The 24,414-nt window shown below is 40.2% G+C and overlaps 1 protein-coding gene across 20 annotated transcripts in view; it reads left to right on the top strand.

The window, feature by feature from the left end:
- fnbp1.L (formin binding protein 1 L homeolog) overlaps window positions 1-24,414 on the top strand; it is a 110,416-nt gene that overhangs the window by 51,521 nt on the left and 34,481 nt on the right. For all 20 annotated transcript variants that reach the window (XM_041572012.1, NM_001092357.1, XM_041572018.1 and 17 more), the window contains 2 exon segments: window positions 10,041-10,103; window positions 17,118-17,222. In XM_041572012.1, coding sequence (XP_041427946.1) covers window positions 10,041-10,103; window positions 17,118-17,222 — 168 coding nt within the window.

Raw genomic sequence — 24,414 nt, 5'->3', positions numbered from 1 at the left:
AAATTAGGGGCAGGAAAGGAAAAAGTGGAAAAAATTCTTCTTTTGTGACCATAAGTCACGTGATTTCCCTACCTGCCCCTAATTTACATATGAAAATTAGGATTCAGCCAAATCCAAATCCTGCTGACAAAGGCAGAATCCTGGCCGAATCCCTTAGCCAAATCCTGGATTTGGTGCATCCCTACTGTATCGGTGCCATGTCTACCATAGGCAATGTCCTGTTTTTTATTTAAAGGAGAAGAAAAGGTTAAAATTAAGTAAGCTTTATCAGAAAGGTCTATATACAGTGGTGTGAAAAACTATTTGCCCCCTTCCTGATTTCTTATTCTTTTGCATGTTTGTCACGCTTAAATGTTTCTGCTCATCAAAAACCGTTAACTATTAGTCAAAGATAACATAATTGAACACAAAATGCAGTGCGAGCCATTATCCACAAATGGCAAAAACATGGAACAGTGGTGAACCTTCCCAGGAGTGGCCGGCCGACCAAAATTACCCCAAGAGCACAGAGACAACTCATCCGAGAGGCCACAAAAGACCCCAGGACAACATCTAAACAGCGCCGGATTTGACTTTTGCGCTCCCCTAGGCCGCGTGGTCTGACCAGGCGGCCGCGCGGTCCTAGCGCCCGCCTTCCCAGCGCGCCTGCGAAAAAACGCCAGCGCAGCTGGTGCAGTTGAACGGCGGCTGGGCGGCATGCCGCCCCTATTTCTTTGCCGTCCTAGGCCCGGGCCTATGCGGCCTTGCCGCAAATCCGGGCCTGCATCTAAAGAACTGCAGGCCTCACTTGCCTCAATTAAGGTCAGTGTTCACGACTCCACCATAAGAAAGAGACTGGGCAAAAACGGCCTGCATGGGAGATTTCCAAGGCGCAAACCACTTTTAAGCAAAAAGAACATTAAGGCTCGTCTCAATTTTGCTAAAAAACATCTCAATGATTGCCAAGACTTTTGGGAAAATACCTTGTGGACCGACGAGACAAAAGTTGAACTTTTTGGAAGGTGCGCGTCCCGTTACATCTGGCGTAAAAGTAACAGCATTTCAGAAAAAGAACATCATACCAACAGTAAAATATGGTGGTGGTAGTGTGATGGTCTGGGGTTGTTTTGCTGCTTCAGGACCTGGAAGACTTGCTGTGATAGATGGAACCATGAATTCTACTGTCTACCAAAAAATCCTGAAGGAGAATGTCCGGCCATCTGTTCGTCAACTCAAGCTGAAGCGATCTTGGGTGCTGCAGCAGGACAATGACCCAAAACACACCAGCAAATCCACCTCTGAATGGCTGAAGAAAAACAAAATGAAGACTTTGGAGTGGCCTAGTCAAAGTCCTGACCTGAATCCTATTGAGATGTTGTGGCATGACCTTAAAAAGGCGGTTCATGCTAGAAAACCCTCAAATAAAGCTGAATTACAACAATTCTGCAAAGATGAGTGGGCCAAAATTCCTCCAGAGCGCTGTAAAAGACTCGTTGCAAGTTATCGCAAACGCTTGATTGCAGTTATTGCTGCTAAATGTGGCCCAACCAGTTATTAGGTTCAGGGGGCAATTACTTTTTCACACAGGTTTGGATTTCTTTTCTCCCTAAATAATAAAAACCCTCATTTAAAAACTGCATTTTGTGTTTACTTGTGTTATCTTTGACTAATAGTTAAATGTGTTTGATGATCAGAAACATTTTGTGTGACTAACATGCAAAAGAATAAGAAATCAGGAAGGGGGCAAATAGTTTTTCACACCACTGTAAATACACCAGTAAACCTTTAAAGTAATGCTGCTCTGAGTCCTCTTGTTTTCAGCTTAAACCTCCTTGCCCAGGGGCGACTAATCTCCCCGAATCTGCCTGTGGGCCCGACCCTTACCAGTGCAGGGCAACACCGCATTATATTTTTATTACTTTAAAACAATTTCATTTTTTGATGTTACTGGTCCTTTAAGAAAGGAAATAGAGAACATTGTATTTAATTATCAGTGTCTCCTATACATGTTGCAAATTATATTTGTGGCCTGTGTGACCCCCATCTCTGCTTCTTTTCAGCAGAGTCAAACGGCTGAAAAGTATCATTAGAATGCAAAATAAAATGGTAGAGACAACTCTAGATGAACATGTTGTTTATTGCGGATCAGATAAGGAATCGTACATGTACTTCTCTCTGTTGCAGGAAAGTTGTTTTAGTTCAATGACTTCCTTATTTGACTAAATAACCCTTCTAAGCAGGAAGGGAAGGTTGCAAAGAAGGAGAACATAATTTGGAAGCATTTATATGCTATGCCAGGGGGGCCCTTTCTTACCAGTGAGCCACCGTGAAATGTAAAAAGAGTTGGGGAGCAACACAAGCATTAAAAAATTATTGGGGATGCCAAATAAGGGCTGTGATTGGCAATTTTGTAGCCCCTATGTGGACAGGCAGTCTACTAGAGGCTCTATTTGGCAGTACCCCTATTTTTTATGCATCCAAAACTTGCCTCTCAAAAATAAGCACCTGCCTTGAGGTCACTGAGAGCAATATCCAAGATGTTGATGAGCAACGTGTTGCTCAAATACCACTGGTTGGGGATCACTGTTCTATACACTTAGATACATGGAATATCTATTTCTATATTAGGAACATCTCCCCCTCTCTCAAGCTTCTCTCATCCTGTGTTAAAATAATCTCTGGCACCTGATCTGCATTAAATGGAAACATGCTGTATTGTTAGTAAATGCATGCTATGAATGCTAAATAAATATAGATGGCTTCTCAGTAAATATTTGCCTGGTAACGGGGTGTAGGTGACCTGCACAAGTGGAACATTTTGGCTTGGGAGGGATTAGAGGTAATATTTTGGTTTTGGTTTGGTTTTGAGACAATAATACCTTGGGATGGTGTGGGTGTATTATAAATATAAAGAGTGGTGCATACAAAGAAAGTCCAACTTACACTCGGGAGTAAAGACTCGCAACTGTTTCCATACAGAGGGCCGGTTATTAAAATAATTTTATCTACAGAGGTCTTGAGCCTCCTTGGGGCATAAAAATCTCATGAGGGACCAAACCTGGTCCACAGGCTTCCAGTAGAGCTAAGAGACCTCCATGTCCTGCAGTATAGAGTAGAGCAATGGTTGGTTAATATTGAAAGGATTGGCATTGGGGAAATTTATAAGGAGAATGAGGTTAGGGTAGAGGTTAATTCACATGGATAGAGTTGGGCAGAGAAATAATGGAATGCTTAAGAAGGCAAGTCTGGGTCAGTGAAGGACGTGACTTCTATATATATAAAGGTTGGCTTAGCGCATTTCTTGATGGATTAAACTGCTGACCCGTTGGTTTGTAGCAGCTATATTTCCACTGGTCAACGACCGTCACGGGGACTCGTGGAAAGTTAGCTTCAATTACAGTCTTCTCTTGTAAATTCAAGTTCTTGTGTTTAATAAGCCAGATGATATTTTGTAGTGGCAAATGCAGCGCAGCGTACAGGAACAGAACTAATGGGAGAGTTCTCTTTCGCCTCTTTTTTTTTTTTATGGGTTATAGAATTGATTTTATGGCAGGATTAATAACTAGGCAACCTAGGCTTCTGTCTTCACCCCCTGCCTTGAGTAATCCGGGAAACAGGGAGAGGCTCTCTTACTTATTTCTAGTCATTGGTATGGTTTAAAATCCACACCTTTAAATACTTCACTTGGCTTCTCATCCCAGACACATTTAGTGATGTGCTGGATTCTGTTGGTCATGATAACGCAGAAAAGTTGAAAAATGTGGTTTTTGATTGTTTTTCATCTGCATTTACTTTTTTCTTATTGGATTCAATTAACAATTAGGGTTGTAGACCATTGTTGACTGCTGTTGGGAATTTGCGTACCATTGATGCGCCTCCAAGTGAAAATCAATACGAGCGTTTTGGGCAAAAACTACATCGTTCATGGTTCAAATTGGTTGCTTGGGTAGTAACCTTCATCTCCATGTTGATTCGTGAGGCTGGAGTCTTCATTTCTCTGTTGCAGTATGGTTGATTCTATGGCTAATTCAATCTAGTTTGGCAGAATGGGTATGGCTATCCTGCACCATGTCCAACTGCCAATATCGTTGAAAACGAAACAAGAATATGACTGTGTTCTGGGCAAGTGGGCTCTCTGAGTACTTGGTAGGCATGTATAAACGCAAGAAGTCCTTGTCAAGAGATGAGTTTGAGGTCATCGGCCTGCGGATGCACAAATATAGAGGATGGAGGCGTAGAATTATTTTGAGGGAACACTTATCCCAAGCAAAAGGTGAAGGGCCCTTCCCTGGCAGATAAACTCTTCTCTTGACGCTATTGCCAGTGGAAACATCTCACCGATTGTCGAAGGTCTAGTGCAAAATCACTTATGCCTGACACATTGAGACGGAAACAGGAGGGGCTCAAAGGGAAACATTCATCTCCCACATAACCTTCGGCTAGGAAGTACTCAGTAGGAAGAGACGTAGTTAGGAAGTCACACATGGATTGTTCATTCAGCAGCTTTATCTCTAACCGGAAACTGGCCTTTGGCATAAAAAGGAGAATATAGTGATTCGCTAAGCTGTATTTTATCTTTGTTTGATTGGGAAAGGCACTGCCTACAGTCAAGGCAACTACAGCCCTGAAGAAAGAGGGTCTTTGTTTCATGTTTTGTTTCAGTCCCAAGTGACTGGTTTTTGGACTCTTTTTAGCACCAAGGGATCCCTTGGGGGCTGAACCTTTATTGAGCACCCTCATAGCAAGGTTATAGATATAGAAATATATATACGCGCCTGTTCCTAAATTCTACTCTTTAAAAATTATGCTAAGCCTCCAGGAGTATATAAAAGAACAGATCTGAAGTCTCCCCAAATCCTTAATTGGACTTCAGCCTACCTCCCCTCTCCAGCCATTGCTGCAGGTCCCTCAGAAGGGCCAGCCCTACTGTTTGGGAACCAATTCAATAAGGCAGGGGTCCCCAACCTGTTTTACCCATGAGCCACACTCAAATGTAATAAAAAGTTGGGGAGCAACACAAGCATAAAAAAAGTTCCTGGAGGTGACAAATAAGGCTGTGATTGGCTATTTGGTAGCCCATATGTGAACTGGAAGCCTACAGGAGGCTCTGTTTGGCAGTAGATCTGTTTTTTCCACCCAAAACTTGCCTCCAAGCCTGGTTTTCAAAAATAGCATCTGCTTTGAGACAACTGGGAGCCACATTTAAGGGGTCGGTACATTAAGGCATCCGCTTCCATATTTTTACATAAGTGAACTGCTACCTTATAAGTTTGCTTTGTTATGCATTGCTAATGAAACTGTTTGGGAGCTTCTACAGACCCCTGTAAAGTGGACCAAACTAACTCTGGGAGATGGTGGCAATTCCTTTGAAGCTGTGATTACATGCACCCTGTAAGCTGGAAGGCAACGGATAGAGTCATGCAGATATTATGTGAGCACTTAGAATGAAACACTGATATGAGTCTATTTTTGGAGTTCTAGTGTAGAGTGCAGAAGTACCACTAATAGCACATGGAAGATAGCAGGGGAAACGACAGCAACACATTTTGGTTTCATAAATAACATTTAACAAGTTTTTAATGTTTGATTGGAAGGTTGGTTTGAAGGACAAGCAGTGGAAGGATTGGGGGGATTTTTTTTGTGCACTTTTTTTCTTTACCATATAGGCCAACCCTTAAAACTTCTGCCCTTGGTACGGCCCTGTCTGTCGGGAGTTCCCAGTTCAGGTTAAAGGGTGCCAACATGAGCAGTTTTGGGTGCATTTTGTCAGTTCCTTTACTTCAAAAACCAGTCTGTCCCTGTCTGATCTGTTTGCTGAGCCAACAGCGTTGCATAGGAAATAGCCGATATCACAAGTTTTTACCCTCTGCTTTTTGAGAGCCACCTCCCCCACGTGCTATCTTTTGTGGGTAAAATTATTCAAAAACAGAAACCTATTTCCTGCTTGATTGTTTTTTTTTTATAGTACCGTGCATATTAATATCTAGGCAGGAAGCATAACGCGCACCCCCAGAATTTCATTTCACTCTAAATTTTGGGTAACTTCGGTAGAAATCGACTTGAGAAAGAGCCCTGTTTCAATGCAAACATTTAAATGCAACTTCCCCCTTCTCTTAATGAGCAGAGGTCATGATGTAGCTGCAGCCTGGAGTGTATTTAAAGTTCCAGGCAACATTCCAGAGCTCAATCGCCCTACTAGTATATGAGGGGGCCTGGACTATAGAGCTGTGTTTGCAGTGGGGGAGTATTTGAGCAAGAATGAGATTTGGTTGCGTTCAAAAGCATCATAGATACGTTCCATACCAACCGGTGCAGCCCACACTGTAATTCAATCTTCTGGCCTGTTAACTCATTTTGCCACTTATTTACTGAACCATTATGGCAAACATTCACATGTATGAGCCTACAAGTCATGCCTAAAACTGTGCCGTGGTCTGCTGCACCTACACTACTTACGTGTCGCTCAGAGAAGCCGCTTCATTTGGACATTGTCTACATTGCAAAACAACGCCTTGCAGATGGGATCAAACATAGGACCCCAGTGCTAGGTGGCAGCAATGATAACGGATGTGCCGAAATGCTCTTATTTTTGGTGGTCCGTTAAAAGCAACAGAGGTTTCAGCAGGTTATAACTGAATCCAAGTCTAGGCTACTGACCTTATATTCTTCTCATTGACCGAAGAGAGCATGGGTGCTGGTTGTCAGGCCTTAAAGTGGGCTTTTCTATCTTAACTTGTCACTTTTCCCTGCCCATGGATGAAACACTTCAGGTTTATGTGGATATAACCTCAAGTACAGGCAGGACATGGTTGTGGGTCTACCCAATTAGACCTGCTCAGGTTTGAAGGCCAGCCATGAATAACTTTTATTCAAATCTTTAGCCTAACATCATAATCTTGGCAGTGGCTCGGTAATTAACTGTTATAGTGGGCACTGGGGGAGGTCAACATCATGCCATCTGAATCAACTCCTAATGACTCCTAATGACTCCACAAAGCTTTTTTTTGTAAAAATGTTTGTAAAAATTGTACCTCCTCTAGCTTTGCACAGCCAACTACTGCTGACCAAAAACCACATACTGTTCATGGTCATAACCTGGAGGAACCACTTACCTTTAACAGCACAGAATGGCCATACTTTCCATTCTCTGGCAGTGGCATCTGCTCCCCACCGTGGGAGAGTCCAGCCGATGATCAGTGACTTGTTTGTGCTTTGGAATATTTTTTTTTATGAGAGAAAACTACCAGTCCACGCAGGAAACACGGCTTCCAGATGTTAAAATCAGATTGGAGAAGGGAGGGATCTATGGAAGTGAAAATTACAATTTAACTTTTATATTGCCAACTTCTCCTGTTTTGCTCAGCTTGCATGATAATGGGAGAGCTCAACCCAATTTGAAGGATAACACTTCTTGAAAGTAAAGGGTGCTTACCAGGGCTGGACTGAAAATTAAAATAGGCCCTGGCATTTCAAGTACACAGAGGCCCAAACAGCCCACACCAGCCCACTAAATACTGACTTTCTATGGCACCTTATAGCAGCCCCTCGGGCATTTGCCAGAACCCACAGATTGCCAGTCCGGGCCTGGTGCTTACCTTGAAGACCCTTCCCTTGCATAAAGGTGGCCACAGACGTAGAGATCCACCCGTTTTGGATTTTTTAATCTGCCTGATCGAGATCTGCCCGACTTTCGGCCAGATATCGATCTGGAAAGCCCGTTGGATGGCCCCACACACGGGCCAATAAGCTGCCTTTAGAGTCAGTGGAGCAATTGCTAAAAAATCAGGATGCACACCTTTTTGTTAAAGTTATATCAAAAGTGGTTGGTTAAGCTCATATACATCAAAATAAAGGCAACGTTTCGGACCCCTCTGGGCTCAGCTTGATGATAAAAGAAGTAGAAGCAAACATTTCTCAGAGCTTCTTGCCGTTTATATTCTAGTCTCTCATTTAAACCACTGGCATGTTACTAGTGAAACCGAATGCAGGAATCGGTTTGGTATTCAGCCAGGATTCGGCATTTTTCAGCAGAAATCTGATTCAACTGAATCCTTGTGCCTGGCTGAACCGAATCCAAAAGGGGTAGAGAAGCAAACGTTTCTCAGAGCTTTTTGCCGTTCATAGTCTCTCATTTAAACCACTGCCATGTTACTAGTGATTCACCGAATCCAGGAATTGGTTTGGTATTCAGCAAGAAGACTTTTTCAGTAGAATTCTGATTCAACTGAATCCTTGTGCCTGGTTGAACCGAATCCAAATCCTTAAAATCACGTGACTTTTTGTCACCAAACAAGGAAGTGAAATTTTTTTCTAGCGGTGAGATATGTGCAAGGTTCTCTTTATCCCTTCCCGTTTTTAATTTGCATATGCAAATTACGATTCGGTTCAATATTCGGACAAATGTCCCACAAAGGATTCGGGGGTTTGGCCGAATCTAAAATAGGGGATTCAGTGCATCCCTACATGTTGCTAAGGTAAACTAAACCCTAGCCAGCAGATAGCTGCTGAAATTCAAAACTGGAGAGCCGTAGAACACAGAGCAGAATCATTTAGAACCTGCAGAAAATGAAGACCAATGGCAAATTGTCTTAGAACAGAACTGTCTCTCTGCATTATACCCAAAGTTAATTTAGATGTGAACTGTCCCTTGAAACTGAGGTCATGTAAGGTCCGCAGGCTCATTAGGGGAAGGTATGACATTATACACAGAAGCCTTAATTGAATGGTTTCCAAGTGGAATGAAAAACACAATACACAGCATTCCAGCCCCCCAGGAGCTCTTTATTTTAGGCCAGGAGGGGGGCAGGATGTAGGGAGTCCTTAATGGGGGAGCCTGCTGCAGTGTATCTGCCTAATATGCTAGGAGTCAGCGGTGGTGCCTTCTGCCTGCACTAATGTGAGCACATCTGATATGGGGAGCTGTACGGGTGCCAGGATTATATCTGCAGTGCCTTTTATGGGTGCTGAGCTGCTGCTGAGAATTCTCTTCGTTGGGCTTGGTTATAGTGTGGCTATAATGTTATATTGCTTTACAACACCTCTCCTTATCGGGGTACAGGCAGTGACCTCTAATGTTGTCTCTTACCTAAACAAATATAGGTACAAGAAATACTAGCATTAAACCTGCAGGGAACTCTCTTGCTGTGGGTATAGGAGATGCTGCCAACATTACGTTGCCAAGGAAGTGACAGAAACTTATTTGGCTCTTGTGACATCTTCTGGAGGCAGGAAGAAAAATGTTTATTTCTAATGAAAACATTATCATCAAGGGGATAAAACTGTTTCCTCTGGAGTAGCCAGACAAATATAAGCAAAACCTTATAGAGGTATGGGATTTCTCTGTACAGGCTATGAGCAGATATAGTTGGCTGTTCCTGCTGAATTGTGCTTAGTACAGGGGAATACCTATGCTGCCATAGTTTTATGGGATCACTCTGTACAGACTATGAGCAAACTTATGGAACTGTTCCTGCTGAATTGTGCTTAGTACAGGGAATACCTATGCTGCCATAGTTTTATGGATTACTCTGTACAGACTATGAGCAAACTTATGGAACTGTTCCTGCTGAATTGTGCTTAGTACAGGCGAATACCTATGCTGCCATAGTTTAATGGGATCACTCTGTACAGACTATGAGCAAACTTAGGGGACTGTTCCTGCGGAATTGTGCTTAGTACAGAGGAATACCTATACTGCCATAGTTTTATGGGATCTCTCTGTACAGACTATGAGCAAACTTAGGGGACTGTTCCTGCGGAATTGTGCTTAGTACAGAGGAATGCCTATGCTGCCATAGTTTAATGGGATCACTCTGTACAGACTATGAATGAGCAAAATTAGGGGACTGTTCCTGCTGAATTGTGCTTAGTACAGGGGAATACCTATATGCTGACCTAGTTTTATAGCATCTTGTTCTAGAGGCTGTTTGCTTTAGGGCAACACTGCAAGGGAGAATGTGATGTGTTTATAGTAGAAATGTGTGTGTTTTAAGTTCCCAGTTGTTTGTCACTTCTGGCTCCTAATTCTTTTTTTCCCCGTTTATTTTCTTTTTCTCTCACAGCACTTCCATGAAGGTCGCAAAGCACAGCAACAGATCGAGACATGCTGGAAACAGCTGGAAGCAGTAAGTGAGGAAATGGGGGTCAGAGGTCGATCCCAGGCTATTTAATTTCCCAGTAAGCCCTGAGTCACAACATACCAAAATTAGAAGAGGTTGGGGCCCATGTGCCTGGGGCCTGTAAGCAGAATCCTTTCACTAATTTATAGACTGCTGCCATATACCTTTCTGTGGTCAAACTAGCCCTTATTATTGGTTTTTTTCATTTTCACTACACTTAGGGGCACATTTACTTAGCTCGAGTGAAGGAATAGAATAAAAAATACTTTGAATTTCGAAGTATTTTTTTGGCTACTTCGACCATCGAATTGGCTACTTCGACCTTCGAATCGAACGATTCAAACTAAAAATCGCTCGACTATTCGACCATTCGATAGTCGAAGTACTGTCTCTTTAAAAAAACTTTGACTACCTACCTACCGAGCATCAATGTTAGCCTACAGGAAAGGTCCCCATAGGCTTTCCTAGCTTTTTTTGATCGAAGGAAAATAGTTTGATCGATGGATTACAATCCTTCGAATCGTTCGATTCGAAGGATTTAATCGTTCCTACGATCGTTCAAATGACCGAATAGCGGTAAATGCTTTGACTTCAAAGTCGAAGGATTTTACGTCGACGGTCGAATATCGATATATATATATATATATATATATATATATATATATAGTGAATAAAGTACCCCCTTTTGTAAAATATAAGGATATTATAAGTTACCGAGGAGTTTCATGACCATATAAAAACACGAGGCCGAAGGCCGAGTGTTTTTATACAGGTCAGGAAACTCCGAGGTAACTTCTAATATCCTCATATTTTACAACTGGGGGAACTTTATTTATTATAATACACAAGTTTCGGTGAGTCATGTGACAGAAATGACATCAGAACTCACCGTTTATAACTGATGACATCAGAACTCACCGTTTATAAGGATATAATTTACAGGATATTCATGGCTTTTGTGTATTATATATATATATATATATATATATAAGCTTCTACAGTACACTTGACCATGATCATAATCTGCTCAGTTGGTTGAGGGGCCGGGGCAAGTTCAGGGCCCAGGGCAGCTGCCTTTATTGTCCAGTCCCCCCTAAACATACCCACCAACTGGACCTGTCCATCTGTCTGTGACCACGGCCCCCCTGGACCAGAGACTTGAATACATGAGCTGCTTGTAAAGTTATGTTGACCAGAATAACAGTTGTGTGATCAGGAGGAAGTGGCACAAGTATCAGTAGTAACCGGAGGAAGCAGAAAAGAGGAAATGTGTGTATTGTTACAGGCTCGTGGCTTCATGCTGTGTTAAATAACACATCAAAATAAAATGCTTTTTTTTGTGTGCATGGGTAGCTCTCTTTATAGTCACATGGATAACTTTATTAGCCCATTTCCTCCTAGTCCTTTTATTCCTCAGATACACCCACTATTCGTGGTTAGTGTAAAGGATGGTTGTGTTTCAGGGCAGGGATGGGTCATTCTAAAATCAATGAGCTTCTCCAGTGGCATAACTAGATGTTACTGGGGCCCCACAGCAAAATAATTTTAGGGCCCCCAAAATATCTAGGGGTTGCCCTGTATTACCAATACTGTATATATTAAAACTACTCAGTTAGGGACTTATGGGGCCCCCTATGCCTCCTGGGCCCCCCTGCAGCTGCAGGATCTGTATGTATGTGTATATATATATATATAGATATAGATATATCTATCTATCTATCTATATATATATATATATATATATATATATATATATATATATATATATATATATATATATATATATATATATATAGTTAATTTTTAGTTATTTAGCTTTTTATTCAGCAGCTCTCCAGTTTGAAATTTCAGCAATCTGGTTTCTAGGATCCAAATTACCCTAGCAACCAAGCATTGCTTTGAGTAAGAGACTGGAATATGAAGAGGAGAGGGACTGAATAGAAAAAAATAGCAATAACAATACTTTTGTAGCCTTACAGAGTATTTGTTTTTAGATGGGGTCAGTGACCCCATTTGAAAGCTGGAAAGAGTCCGAAGAAGAAGGCAAATAATTTGGAAACTATGCAAAAGAAAAAAAATTAAGAGCAATTGAAAAGTTGCTTAGAAGTGGCCATTCTATAACATACTGAAAGTTAACTTTAACTGTTAATATTCTAAGGGTCAGTGCATCTTTAAACCAAGACGAGTGCAAGCCAAGGGGACAAAGTTGACAATACTGGGGGTGATTTTTTACCAGAAAATTAAGTAGCTGGACTGCATAGGACGCTTAACGTGGTTTCGGGAACACCCCTTAATCATAGCCTATGATTTAGGGGTGTTCCTGAAACACGTTAGACGTCCTATGCACTCCAATTTTTTAATGTCTAATAAATGGTATTTTTTACTCCAAGAGGCGGTGTACCACTCCCTTTTTCTTCCGAATATTTTTCTGAATAAGAAGGTGAATGTCCCTCTAACTCTAAACTCAGTTTGCCAATAGCAAGGGGGGGGGGGTGCAAAGGAAAAAACACTTCCCTAGCAACCTTTGTTTTTGCACCAGAGGTTCCTTATTACAGAAAGCCCTTTGAAGTTCTGTTATTGTGAATCTGACTCGGCAGCACCTAGAAGAAAAGAGAGCGAGCCGAGAACACGGAAGCGATTACTCAGCGCAGGAAATGGTTTGAAGAGGAAGCGCAGCCACGAAAATACCCCCCATACGGTGTCCATGCACCGTGCAGCACCTTAATGGGGGTTGTGCACCTTTGAGTTAACTTTTAATATGATGTACCCAATGATATTCTGAGACAATTTGCAATTGGTTTTCATTTTTATTATGTGTGGTTTTTGAGTTATTTAGATTTTTGTTCAGCAGCTTTTAAGATTGTTATTACAGCAATCTGGTTGCTAGGGTCCAAATTCCCCTAGCAGCCATGCATTGATTTGAATAAGAGACTGGAATATGAATAGGAGAGGCCTGAACAGAAAGATGAGTAATAAAAAGTAGCAATTACAATAAAATTGGAGCTTTACAGAGTATCTGTTATGTAGCTGGAAGTCAGTGGAAAGAGTCAGAAGTTGAAAGCAAATAATCCAAAAACTATATATAAAAAAGAAAAAATAATAATAATGAAGACCAATTGTAACGCTGCTTAGATTTGCCCATTCTATGACATACTAAAAGTTAACTTAAAGGTGAACCATCCCTTTAATGGGGGGTCAATTGAGGCCTGCCACTAACATATACCTTACACTAACTTTGTTAGCTGTCAGTTTGTGATGTTATGGGGCACATTTACTAAGCTCGAGTGAAGGATTCGAATGATAAAAACTTCGAATTTCGAATTATTTTTTTGGGTACTTCGACCATCGAATAGGCTACTACGACCTTCGACTTCGATCCGCACGATTCGAACTAAAAATCGTTCGACTATTCGACCATTCGATAGTCTAAGTACTTTTAAAAAAACTTCGACTTCATACTTTGGCAGTTTAAACTACCGAGGTACAATGTTAGCCTATGGGGACCTTCCCCAGCACTTTCCTAACCTTTTTTTGATCGAAGAAAAATCCTTCGATCGACCACTTAAAATCGTTCGAATCGAAGGATTTTTACTTCGATCGATCGATCGAAGGATTTGCGCTAAATCCTTCAAATTCGATATTCAAATTCAAAGGATTTAAATTCGAGGGTCGAATTCGAGGGTTTATTAACCCTCGATATTCGACCCTTGATAAATATGCCCCTAAATGTTTACATTTACCAATTGCAAAGGGGTTAGTTCTCCTTTAAGTGAACTAATATGATGCCCTAGTCCTTGCAACTTTTCAATTGGTCTTCATTTTTTTAAAATCATTTTTGAATTGTTTGCTTATTTCTGGCTTGCAAATTACAATGCTTTCTGGTTGTTGGGAGTCATTGACCCTGGCAGCCAAAAATACTATTGCTCTGTGAAGCTTTTATTTCAATATTATTGTTGCTTGATATTACAGGTATGGGATCGGTTATCTGGAAACCCGTTATCCAGAAATCTCCAAATTACAGGAAGGCCGTCTCCCATAGACTCCATTATAATCAAATAATTCAGATTCAGAATTTTTAAAATGATTTCCTTTTTCTTTGTAATAATAAAACAGTAGCTTGTACTTGATCCCAACTAAGATATAATTAATCCTTATTGGAAGCAAAACCAGCCTATTGGGTTTATTTAATGTTTATATGATTTTCTAGTAGAATTAAGATCCAAATAATGGAAAGATCTAATATTCATAAAAACCCATTTCCCTATCATTGTGGATAACCGATCTCATACCTGTATCTTTCTATTCTGGCCCTTTTCTACTCTGCTTGCATTCTGTCTTTCAAACCACAGTCTAGTTGCTAGGGCAAATTTGACCCTAGCAACCAGATAGCATCTGAATTTCCAGTCTGGAGAGCCAAAAAGCTAAATCCTTTAAAAATCCAAAAAATATAAAGCCCAATTGCATAGTTTTGCCTGGTGCTGACAGAAGACAGATAGTACTGTAGTTTTCCTTTAATATACAATTGCATAGTATCTAGTAGTTTAAGTGGCATTGCTTCTTGGTTTTGCAGTGACCGCAGTACATTTATAGGAAATTAAGGACATTAGATATCTCTGGCTGGACCTTTGCCATTCAGAAGTGAAACCACAAATTATGGGCATGGGAAGGTTTTATCTTTTTTGCTGTTGCTATTGGCAAACAAACATCCCGAGGCCTGACAGGGACACACAGAAGCTGCTTTCAGTAGCAGTTACATAAGGGCAGAGACGCGCGGTTAGATTTGGGGAGATTAGTTGTCCGGCGACAAATCTCTTCTTCTGGGCGACTAATCTCCCTGAACTGCCTTCCCGCTGGCTAGAATGAAAATCTCAGACGAGAGTGCTTCGTTTTCCGAAGTCCTCCGAAGTTGCCTCACGAGGAACTTCGGAAGTGCCATCCCGCGGGTGATTTACATTATAGCCAGCGGGGAGGCAATTTGGGGAGATTACTCGCCCGGAAAAATAGGCGATTTGTCTCCGAGCGACTAAATCTCCCCGAATCTTCTCGGCTGTCTCTGCCCTAAAGGGGTTGTTCAATTGGTTTCAGATTGTTCACCAAGCATAAATACTTTTTCCAATTACTTTCTATTTTCTATGTGTGTCCGTTTTTCTAATATTAAAGTAAAGTTTTATTTTTCACCTCTCTAAAGCAGCTCTGAGGGGGGGGGGGGTCGCCGATAGTTATGTGCGGGTCGTTTTTTCCTGATCCGCACCCGCCCTCCCTCCACCGAGTCCGGCTTCCCTTTACAGACCGGCACCGAGCCGCCACACCGATGACGTCACAAAAGGGGTGGGTCAAGCAGGCGTGGCAGGGAGAGCAGGAGGAAGAGCTCGACCCGCAAAGGGGGGTGCGGGGTTGGTCCGAACCCTACCGACCCATGGGTAAACCTGTGGGTCCCACGGGTATCGGGCCTGGCCCGCACATCACTATTCGCCAACTGTTTAACTGTTCATTATCCCTACGGAGCAGAATCTCTGAGCTTCAATAAAGGCAGCTGTTAGAATTGATACAAGTTGCTAATACTCCACAGACACTGCTGAGAAATAGACCAACTAATTGTAACAACTAAATTTAGCAAATTGTAACAGTTCAGATGCTCCTGGATCACTGAGCTGCCAGACTGAGACACTAGAGACACGAACATTCAACTTTAAACTTTAATTTTGGGAAAACAGTAAAAAATAAAAGATATAAAGCAATTGAAAAAAAGTTTATGGTTTGGAGAGTGAACAGCCTCTTTAACATATATCCTATTAAACCAATGAAAACGAGGAATTCATGTAGAAAGAGAAGTTACTTTGAAATTGCATTTCTTTCATTATGCAAATTTTTGGGTTGATGTCCCCTTTAAAAGCATTGTTATAAACCTGGATATTCCTCTTTTCTGTAAACGGAAGGTTTTTAGCTGCTGGTGACATCACCTCCTATGATGTAACTACTTATATGCCCCTCCCATCTCTGGTGTCATCACAAAGCTTAAAGGGGTGCCTCACCTTTAAGATAACTTTTAGTATATTATAGAATGGTCAGTTCTAAGCAACTTTTCAATTGGTCTTCATTATTAATTTTTTATAGTTTTATTATTTGCCTTTTTCTTCTGACACCTTGTAGCTTTTAAATGGGCGTCACAGACCCCATCTAAAAAAACGAATGCTCTGTAAGGCTACAAATTTATTGTTATTGCTACTTTTTTTTACTCATTGCTCTATTCTGGCCTCTCCTATTCATATTCCAGTCTTTTATTCAAATCAATGCATGGTTGCTAGGGGAATTTGCCAATGCAAATTGCAGAGCTGCTGAATAAAAAGCTAAATAACTCAAAATCTTTAAATAATAAAAAATGAAAACCAATTGCAAATTGTCTCACAATATCCCTCTCTCCTTTAAACTAAAAGTTATCTCAAAGGTGAACAACCCCTTTAACTGGAATTTATCATGGAAATATTAAATGAGGTGGTTTGCATTTAAGTTAACTTTTAGTATGTTATAAAATGGCAAATTATAAGCAACTTCTCAATAACCCTTAATTTTTCTTATTTTTAATAATTTTTTAATTATTTGCATTTTTCTTCTGACTCTTTCAGCTGTCAATTGGGGGTCTCTCACCCCCATCTAAAAAACAAAAGTTCTGTAACAAATGTTATTGCTACTTTTTATTACTCATCTTTCTATTCAGTTTCTCTTCTATTCATATTCCAGTTCTTATTTAAATCAATGCATGGTTGCTAGGGCAATTCAGACCCTAGCAACCAGACTGATGAAATCGCAAACTGGAGAGCTGCTGAATAAAAAGCTAAATAATTTAAAAAACACAAATAATAAAAAATAAAAACCAATTGCAAATTGTCTTGTAAAAGACACTGCATAGCCAAGAGAAATCTTTGTGCATTATATGACTGTTCAACATTTAAATACAATACTTACTTTAAAATGCCAAATCCAAAATATACATTCACTTCCTTTCTGTCCCTGTTTTTTCAGAGTAAAAGAAGGTTCGAACGGGACTGCAAGGAGGCTGAACGAGCACAGCAACACTTTGAGAAAATGGACGCCGACATTAACGTGACAAAAGCCGATGTTGAAAAGGTAAGATGAGCCTTTTATAGCTTATTGTGTGCCCAGAATATTCCTTCTCTGTATATTTGTATTTATACATATGGGAGGAGGGAGGTGCCATATTGTTTCCCTTAGACAGTACAGTATGAGGGTATAGCTTATTGTGTGCCCAGAACATTCCTTCTCTGTATATTTGTATTTATACATATGGGAGGAGGTGCCATATTGATTCCCTTAGACAGTACAGTATGAGGGTATAGCTTATTGTGTGCCCAGAACATTCCTTCTCTGTATATTTGTATTTATACATATGGGAGGAGGAGGTGCCATATTGATTGCCTTAGACAGTACAGTATGAGGGTATAGCTTATTGTGTGCCCAGAACATTCCTTCTCTGTATATTTGTATTTATACATATGGGAGGAGGTGCCATATTGATTACCTTAGACAGTACAGTATGAGGGTATAGCTTATTGTGTGCCCAGAACATTCCTTCTCTGTATATTTGTATTTATACATATGGGAGGAGGAGGTGCCATATTGATTCCCTTAGACAGTACAGTATGAGGGTATAGCTTATTGTGTGCCCAGAACATTCCTTCTTTGTATACTTGAAGCAATGACTCTTGTTTATCTTGGCCAGTGCCAGTCTAAAAGTGCACTATATGCTGCCAAATCTATGCACAACTTGTGGGGGTATTGTGGCCCTTTGCTGAATGGTTATCAAAATTCCAGCAGTGGTATTTGTGCCTCGCCAGCTGGGTGTGTGCAAAGGAGATAGTGTCTTGTGGTACGGAGGGGGGGGGGGGTGAATGCTCTCTATTTAGCCAAGGGGCTGCAGCATGTGACTTGCCCTTTAGTTACATAACCCTCTCGTACCGAATAAGAGGCTGTTGAGACAGAATTCAAACACTTGATTGTTCCTAGAAGAGCCAGTAATAATCTCATGGATATTGTTAGTGGCCGCATGACACCGCTGCTGGGAGTCGGTTGCCCTCCAGCTTGGTTGGATGCCCCCCGTCTCTCTCTTTAACTCCTTTGCAGACTGTCTTAAGAGCGCGAGTCTCACTCTGCATAGAGTGCAAGCTTCATTCAGCCCCACAGACTGTCACTGCGTTTATCTATGTTTTAACCACATCCTATAGGCACCAGAGCTGAACATTTTTTAAAGCAATGAAAATATCATGTACATTTGCCCTGCACTGGTAAAACTGGTGTGTTTGCTTCAGAAACACTACTATAGTTCATATTAACAAGCTGCTGTGGAGCAATGGCTGAAATGGAAAAAAAAGACTATATGGAACAGGTTAAATAGTGGATAACAGATAACACCATTGTATTGTACAGAGTTTATCTGCTGTTTAACCTGAGCCTCTTCTCCTTTGACTGGCTGCCTCCATTGCTACACAGCAGCTTATATAGTGTTTCTGAAGCAAACACAGCAGTTTTACCAGTGCAGGGCAACACTGCATTATATAGTGAATAAAGTACCCCCTCTTGTAAAATATAAGGATATTATTAGTTACAGAGGAGTTTCATGACCATATAAAAACACGAGGCCGAAGGCCGAGTGTTTTTATACAGGTCATGGAACTCCGAGGTAACTTCTAATATCCTCATATTTTACAACTGGGGGTACTTTATTTATTATAATACACAAATTTTAGTGTCATGTGACAGAAATGACATCAGAACTCACCGTTTATAACTGATGACATCACTACTCACCGTTTATAAGGATATAATTTACAGGATATTCATGGCTTTTGTGTATTATATTTTTATTACTTTAAATCACTCTCATATTACTTTAAATCACTCTCGTTTTTTGATGTTACTGTTCCTTTAAAAAAAGAAAATAGGGCTGGGTAAAGAAAAGTCTTGCTTTAAGTCTATCTGACAAGTTGCCCAGGCTCACTTTCTTTCATGCCATGACATCAACAGAGGCAGTAGCTTATATTTGCCTTCTTCTGACTCTTTGCAGCTTTCAAATGGGGGTCGCTGCCCCCATCTAAAAAAACAAATGCTCTGTTAGGCTACCAATTTATTGTTATTGCTACTTTTTATTACTCGTCTTTCTATTCGGACTCTCTCGTATTCATATTCCGGTCTCTCATTCAAACCAATGTGTGGTTGCTAGGGTAATTTGGACCCTAGCAACCATACAGCGAAAATTACAAACTGGGGAGCTGCTGAATTAAAAGCTAAATAACTGAAAAAAACACAAATAATAAAAAATTAAAAACAATTGCAAATTGTCTCAAAATATCACTCTCTACTTCATACTAAAAGTTAATTTAAAGGGGAACAACCCCTTTATCCTCACATTCCTCTAGTGCCTCTGTTTCAGAGCTTATTGGACACCAGGTACTGACCGAGGGACTTGGCTGCTGCTTAATTGGGGAACTCAGATTGTAAAATGGGCTGTGTGTCAGTAAAAGGCATTTGTCAGCTCAGAAGTCTTTTAGGAAGTGGTTTCTTGCAGATGCATAAAAGCGACATGTACAATTAGGGGCTTTCTTCCCCATCTTTGTCCTTATAAGCATAATAAAGTATTACAACACATTACTGCAAATCCAGAGCATTCCTTGTCCTCATACTGTACTGTTATGGCAGCTCCAACCTGTTAACATTCAATTCTTATAGCTGTACCAGGGGAGGTTCACATTTAAGTTAACTTTAAGTATGTTATAGAATGTCTAATTCTAAGCAACTTTGTAATTGGTCTTCATTTTTTCTTTTTATAGCTTTTTTTAAATTATTGCCTTTTTCTTCTGACTCTTTCCAGCTTTCAAATGGGGGTCGCTGACCCCATCTAAAATAAATAAATAAAAAAAACTCTGTAAGGCTGCACATTTATTGCTACTTTTTATTACTCATCTTTCTATTCAGAACAGCTCCTACTCATATTCCAGTCTCTTATTTAAATCAGCGCATGGTTGTTGGGTTAATTTGAACCCTAGCAACCAGATTGCTGTAAAAAGCTAAATAACTCAAAAACTAGGGATGGACTGAATCCACTATTTTGGATTTGGCCGAACCTCCGAATCCTTCGCGAAAGATTTGGCCGAATACCGAACCAAATCATAATTTGCATATGCAAATTAGGAGTGGGAAGGAGAAAAATGTTTTACTTCTTTGTTTTGTGACAAAAAAAATCAAGTGATTTCCCTCCCCGTCGCTAATTTGCATATGCAAATTAGGAATCAGATTCGGTTCGGCCAGGCACAAGGATTCGGCCGAATCCGAATCCTGCTGAAAAATGCCGAATCCCGAGCCAAATCCTGGATTCGGTGCATCCCTATCAAAAACCATTAAAAAATGAAAACCAATCGCAAATTATCTCAGAATATCACTCTCTACATCATACTAAAAGTTAATATAAAGGTGAACAACCCCTTTAAACGGCATGATCACAATTATATTGAAATGCAAGGCCCTCGTGCTTCTTTGTAAATGAATTAAATGTATTCCCTGCGTCTAAATAGATTACAGTTTCCCTGTAACAGCCTCTGACAACACTCTCAGCAACTTGTAACTGATTTTCTTGATTTCTGGACTGAGTTAGTTTTCTAACAGGGGACTTGCCTGCAGCGTAACAGATACATTACATTCTCAGAAGTGATCCCCCTAACGCATTCCAAATAATTAAGTATTTTTTTGCAGCAGCTAAGAAGGGGTTAACTTGCTGCGTGAGGCTTCTGGTCTCTAAGCTGTTTACTTGCAGACAGAGCTAGCGCCACCTTCTGGCTATTTGTACACATATAATAAAACACATTCAGTGTTCTGCATCTCAGATATAAACCCACACTCTCATATTTATGCATTTAATCTTAACTGGGATATTTTTATACCCATTTTTCAACAGTTGTAACACTAAAAGAAAGAAAATGATAAACCTAATCAATAAGATCTGCATTACAGGGAAATATATCTTATTTATTAGGGTTCAGTCATACTGACAATCCAGAGGGTGTCCCAGTGGGCCCCGTCTAGCAGTTTCCACTATAATTTCCTGGATCCCTTCCCTATTTGTATTTATACATATGGGAGGGGGTACTTTATTTATTATAATACACAAATTTTAGTGTCATGTGACAGAAATGACATCAGAACTCACCGTTTATAACTGATGACATCACTACTCACCGTTTATAAGGATATAATTTACAGGATATTCATGGCTTTTGTGTATTATATTTTTATTACTTTAAATCACTCTCATATTACTTTAAATCACTCTCGTTTTTGATGTTACTGTTCCTTTAAAAAAAGAAAATAGGGCTGGGTAAAGAAAAGTCTTGCTTTAAGTCTATCTGACAAGTTGCCCAGGCTCACTTTCTTTCATGCCATGACATCAACAGAGGCAGTAGCTTATATTTGCCTTCTTCTGACTCTTTGCAGCTTTCAAATGGGGGTCGCTGCCCCCATCTAAAAAAACAAAATGCTCTGTTAGGCTACCAATTTATTGTTATTGCTACTTTTTATTACTCGTCTTTCTATTCGGACTCTCTCGTATTCATATTCCGGTCTCTCATTCAAACCAATGTGTGGTTGCTAGGGTAATTTGGGACCCTAGCAACCATACAGCGAAAATTACAAACTGGGGAGCTGCTGAATTAAAAGCTAAATAACTGAAAAAAACACCAAATAATAAAAAATTAAAAAACAATTGCAAATTGTCTCAAAATATCACTCTCTACTTCATACTAAAAGTTAATTTAAAGGGGAACAACCCCTTTATCCTCACATTCCTCTAGTGCCTCTGTTTCAGAGCTTATTGGACACCAGGTACTGACCGAGGGACTTGGCTGCTGCTTAATTGGGGAACTCAGATTGTAAAATGGGCTGTGTGTCAGTAAAAGGCATTTGTCAGCTCAGAAGTTCTTTTAGGAAGTGGTTTCTTGCAGATGCATAAAAGCGACATGTACAATTAGGGGCTTTCTTCCCCATCTTTGTCCTTATAAGCATAATAAAGTATTACAACACATTACTGCAAATCCAGAGCATTCCTTGTCCTCATACTGTACTGTTATGGCAGCTCCAACCTGTTAACATTCAATTCTTATAGCTGTACCAGGGGAGGTTCACATTTAAGTTAACTTTAAGTATGTTATAGAATGTCTAATTCTAAGCAACTTTGTAATTGGTCTTCATTTTTTCTTTTTATAGCTTTTTTTAAATTATTGCCTTTTCTTCTGACTCTTTCCAGCTTTCAAATGGGGGTCGCTGACCCCATCTAAAATAAATAAATAAAAAAAACTCTGTAAGGCTGCACATTTATTGCTACTTTTTATTACTCATCTTTCTATTCAGAACAGCTCCTACTCATATTCCAGTCTCTTATTTAAATCAGCGCATGGTTGTTGGGTTAATTTGAACCCTAGCAACCAGATTGCTGTAAAAAGCTAAATAACTCAAAAACTAGGGATGGACTGAATCCACTATTTTGGATTTGGCCGAACCTCCGAATCCTTCGCGAAAGATTTGGCCGAATACCGAACCAAATCATAATTTGCATATGCAAATTAGGAGTGGGAAGGAGAAAATGTTTTACTTCTTTGTTTTGTGACAAAAAAAATCAAGTGATTTCCCTCCCCGTCGCTAATTTGCATATGCAAATTAGGAATCAGATTCGGTTCGGCCAGGCACAAGGATTCGGCCGAATCCGAATCCTGCTGAAAAATGCCGAATCCCGAGCCAAATCCTGGATTCGGTGCATCCCTATCAAAAACCATTAAAAAAATGAAAACCAATCGCAAATTATCTCAGAATATCACTCTCTACATCATACTAAAAGTTAATATAAAGGTGAACAACCCCTTTAAACGGCATGATCACAATTATATTGAAATGCAAGGCCCTCGTGCTTCTTTGTAAATGAATTAAATGTATTCCCTGCGTCTAAATAGATTACAGTTTCCCTGTAACAGCCTCTGACAACACTCTCAGCAACTTGTAACTGATTTTCTTGATTTCTGGACTGAGTTAGTTTTCTAACAGGGGGACTTGCCTGCAGCGTAACAGATACATTACATTCTCAGAAGTGATCCCCCTAACGCATTCCAAATAATTAAGTATTTTTTTGCAGCAGCTAAGAAGGGGTTAACTTGCTGCGTGAGGCTTCTGGTCTCTAAGCTGTTTACTTGCAGACAGAGCTAGCGCCACCTTCTGGCTATTTGTACACATATAATAAAACACATTCAGTGTTCTGCATCTCAGATATAAACCCACACTCTCATATTTATGCATTTAATCTTAACTGGGATATTTTTATACCCATTTTCAACAGTTGTAACACTAAAAGAAAGAAAATGATAAACCTAATCAATAAGATCTGCATTACAGGGAAATATATCTTATTTATTAGGGTTCAGTCATACTGACAATCCAGAGGGTGTCCCAGTGGGCCCCGTCTAGCAGTTTCCACTATAATTTCCTGGATCCCTTCCCTATTTGTATTTATACATATGGGAGGGAGGTGCCATATTGATTCCCTTAGACAGTACAGTATGAGGGTATAGCTTATTGTGTGCCCAGAACATTCCTTCTCTGTATATTTGTATTTATACATATGGGAGGAGGTGCCATATTGATTCCCTTAGACAGTACAGTATGAGGGTATAGCTTATTGTGTGCCCAGAACATTCCTTCTCTGTATATTTGTATTTATACATATGGGAGGAGGTGCCATATTGATTCCCTTAGACAGTACAGTATGAGGGTATAGCTTATTGTGTGCCCAGAACATTCCTTCTCTGTATATTTGTATTTATACATATGGGAGGAGGTGCCATATTGATTCCCTTAGACAGTACAGTATGAGGGTATAGCTTATTGTGTGCCCAGAACATTCCTTCTCTGTATATTTGTATTTATACATATGGGAGGAGGTGCCATAGTGTTTCCCTTAGACAGTACAATATGAGGGTATAGCTTATTGTGTGCCCAGAACATTCCTTCTCTGTATATTTGTATTTATACATATGGGAGGAGGAGGTGCCATATTGATTCCCTTAGACAGTACAGTATGAGGCTCAGTACTGATTCTGTATGCACAGCAGTAACATTACAAGTGTGGGTAGTGGTGTCGGTACAGTGGTTACATTTCCCTGGTTCATTGGAGCGGAGCTATCAAATCAAACACGTGGTATTGAGGCTGGAGAATAGATATGAAGAATAATTGCTATAAATTAGTGGAGTGTGACAATCGGTTGGTTAT

Source organism: Xenopus laevis, chromosome 8L, assembly GCF_017654675.1.
Source record: "Xenopus laevis strain J_2021 chromosome 8L, Xenopus_laevis_v10.1, whole genome shotgun sequence".
In the NCBI taxonomy this organism is placed as follows: Eukaryota; Metazoa; Chordata; class Amphibia; order Anura; family Pipidae; genus Xenopus; species Xenopus laevis.
The sequence above is the reverse complement of the archived record's forward strand: the minus strand, read 5'-3'. Positions and strand labels throughout refer to the sequence as shown.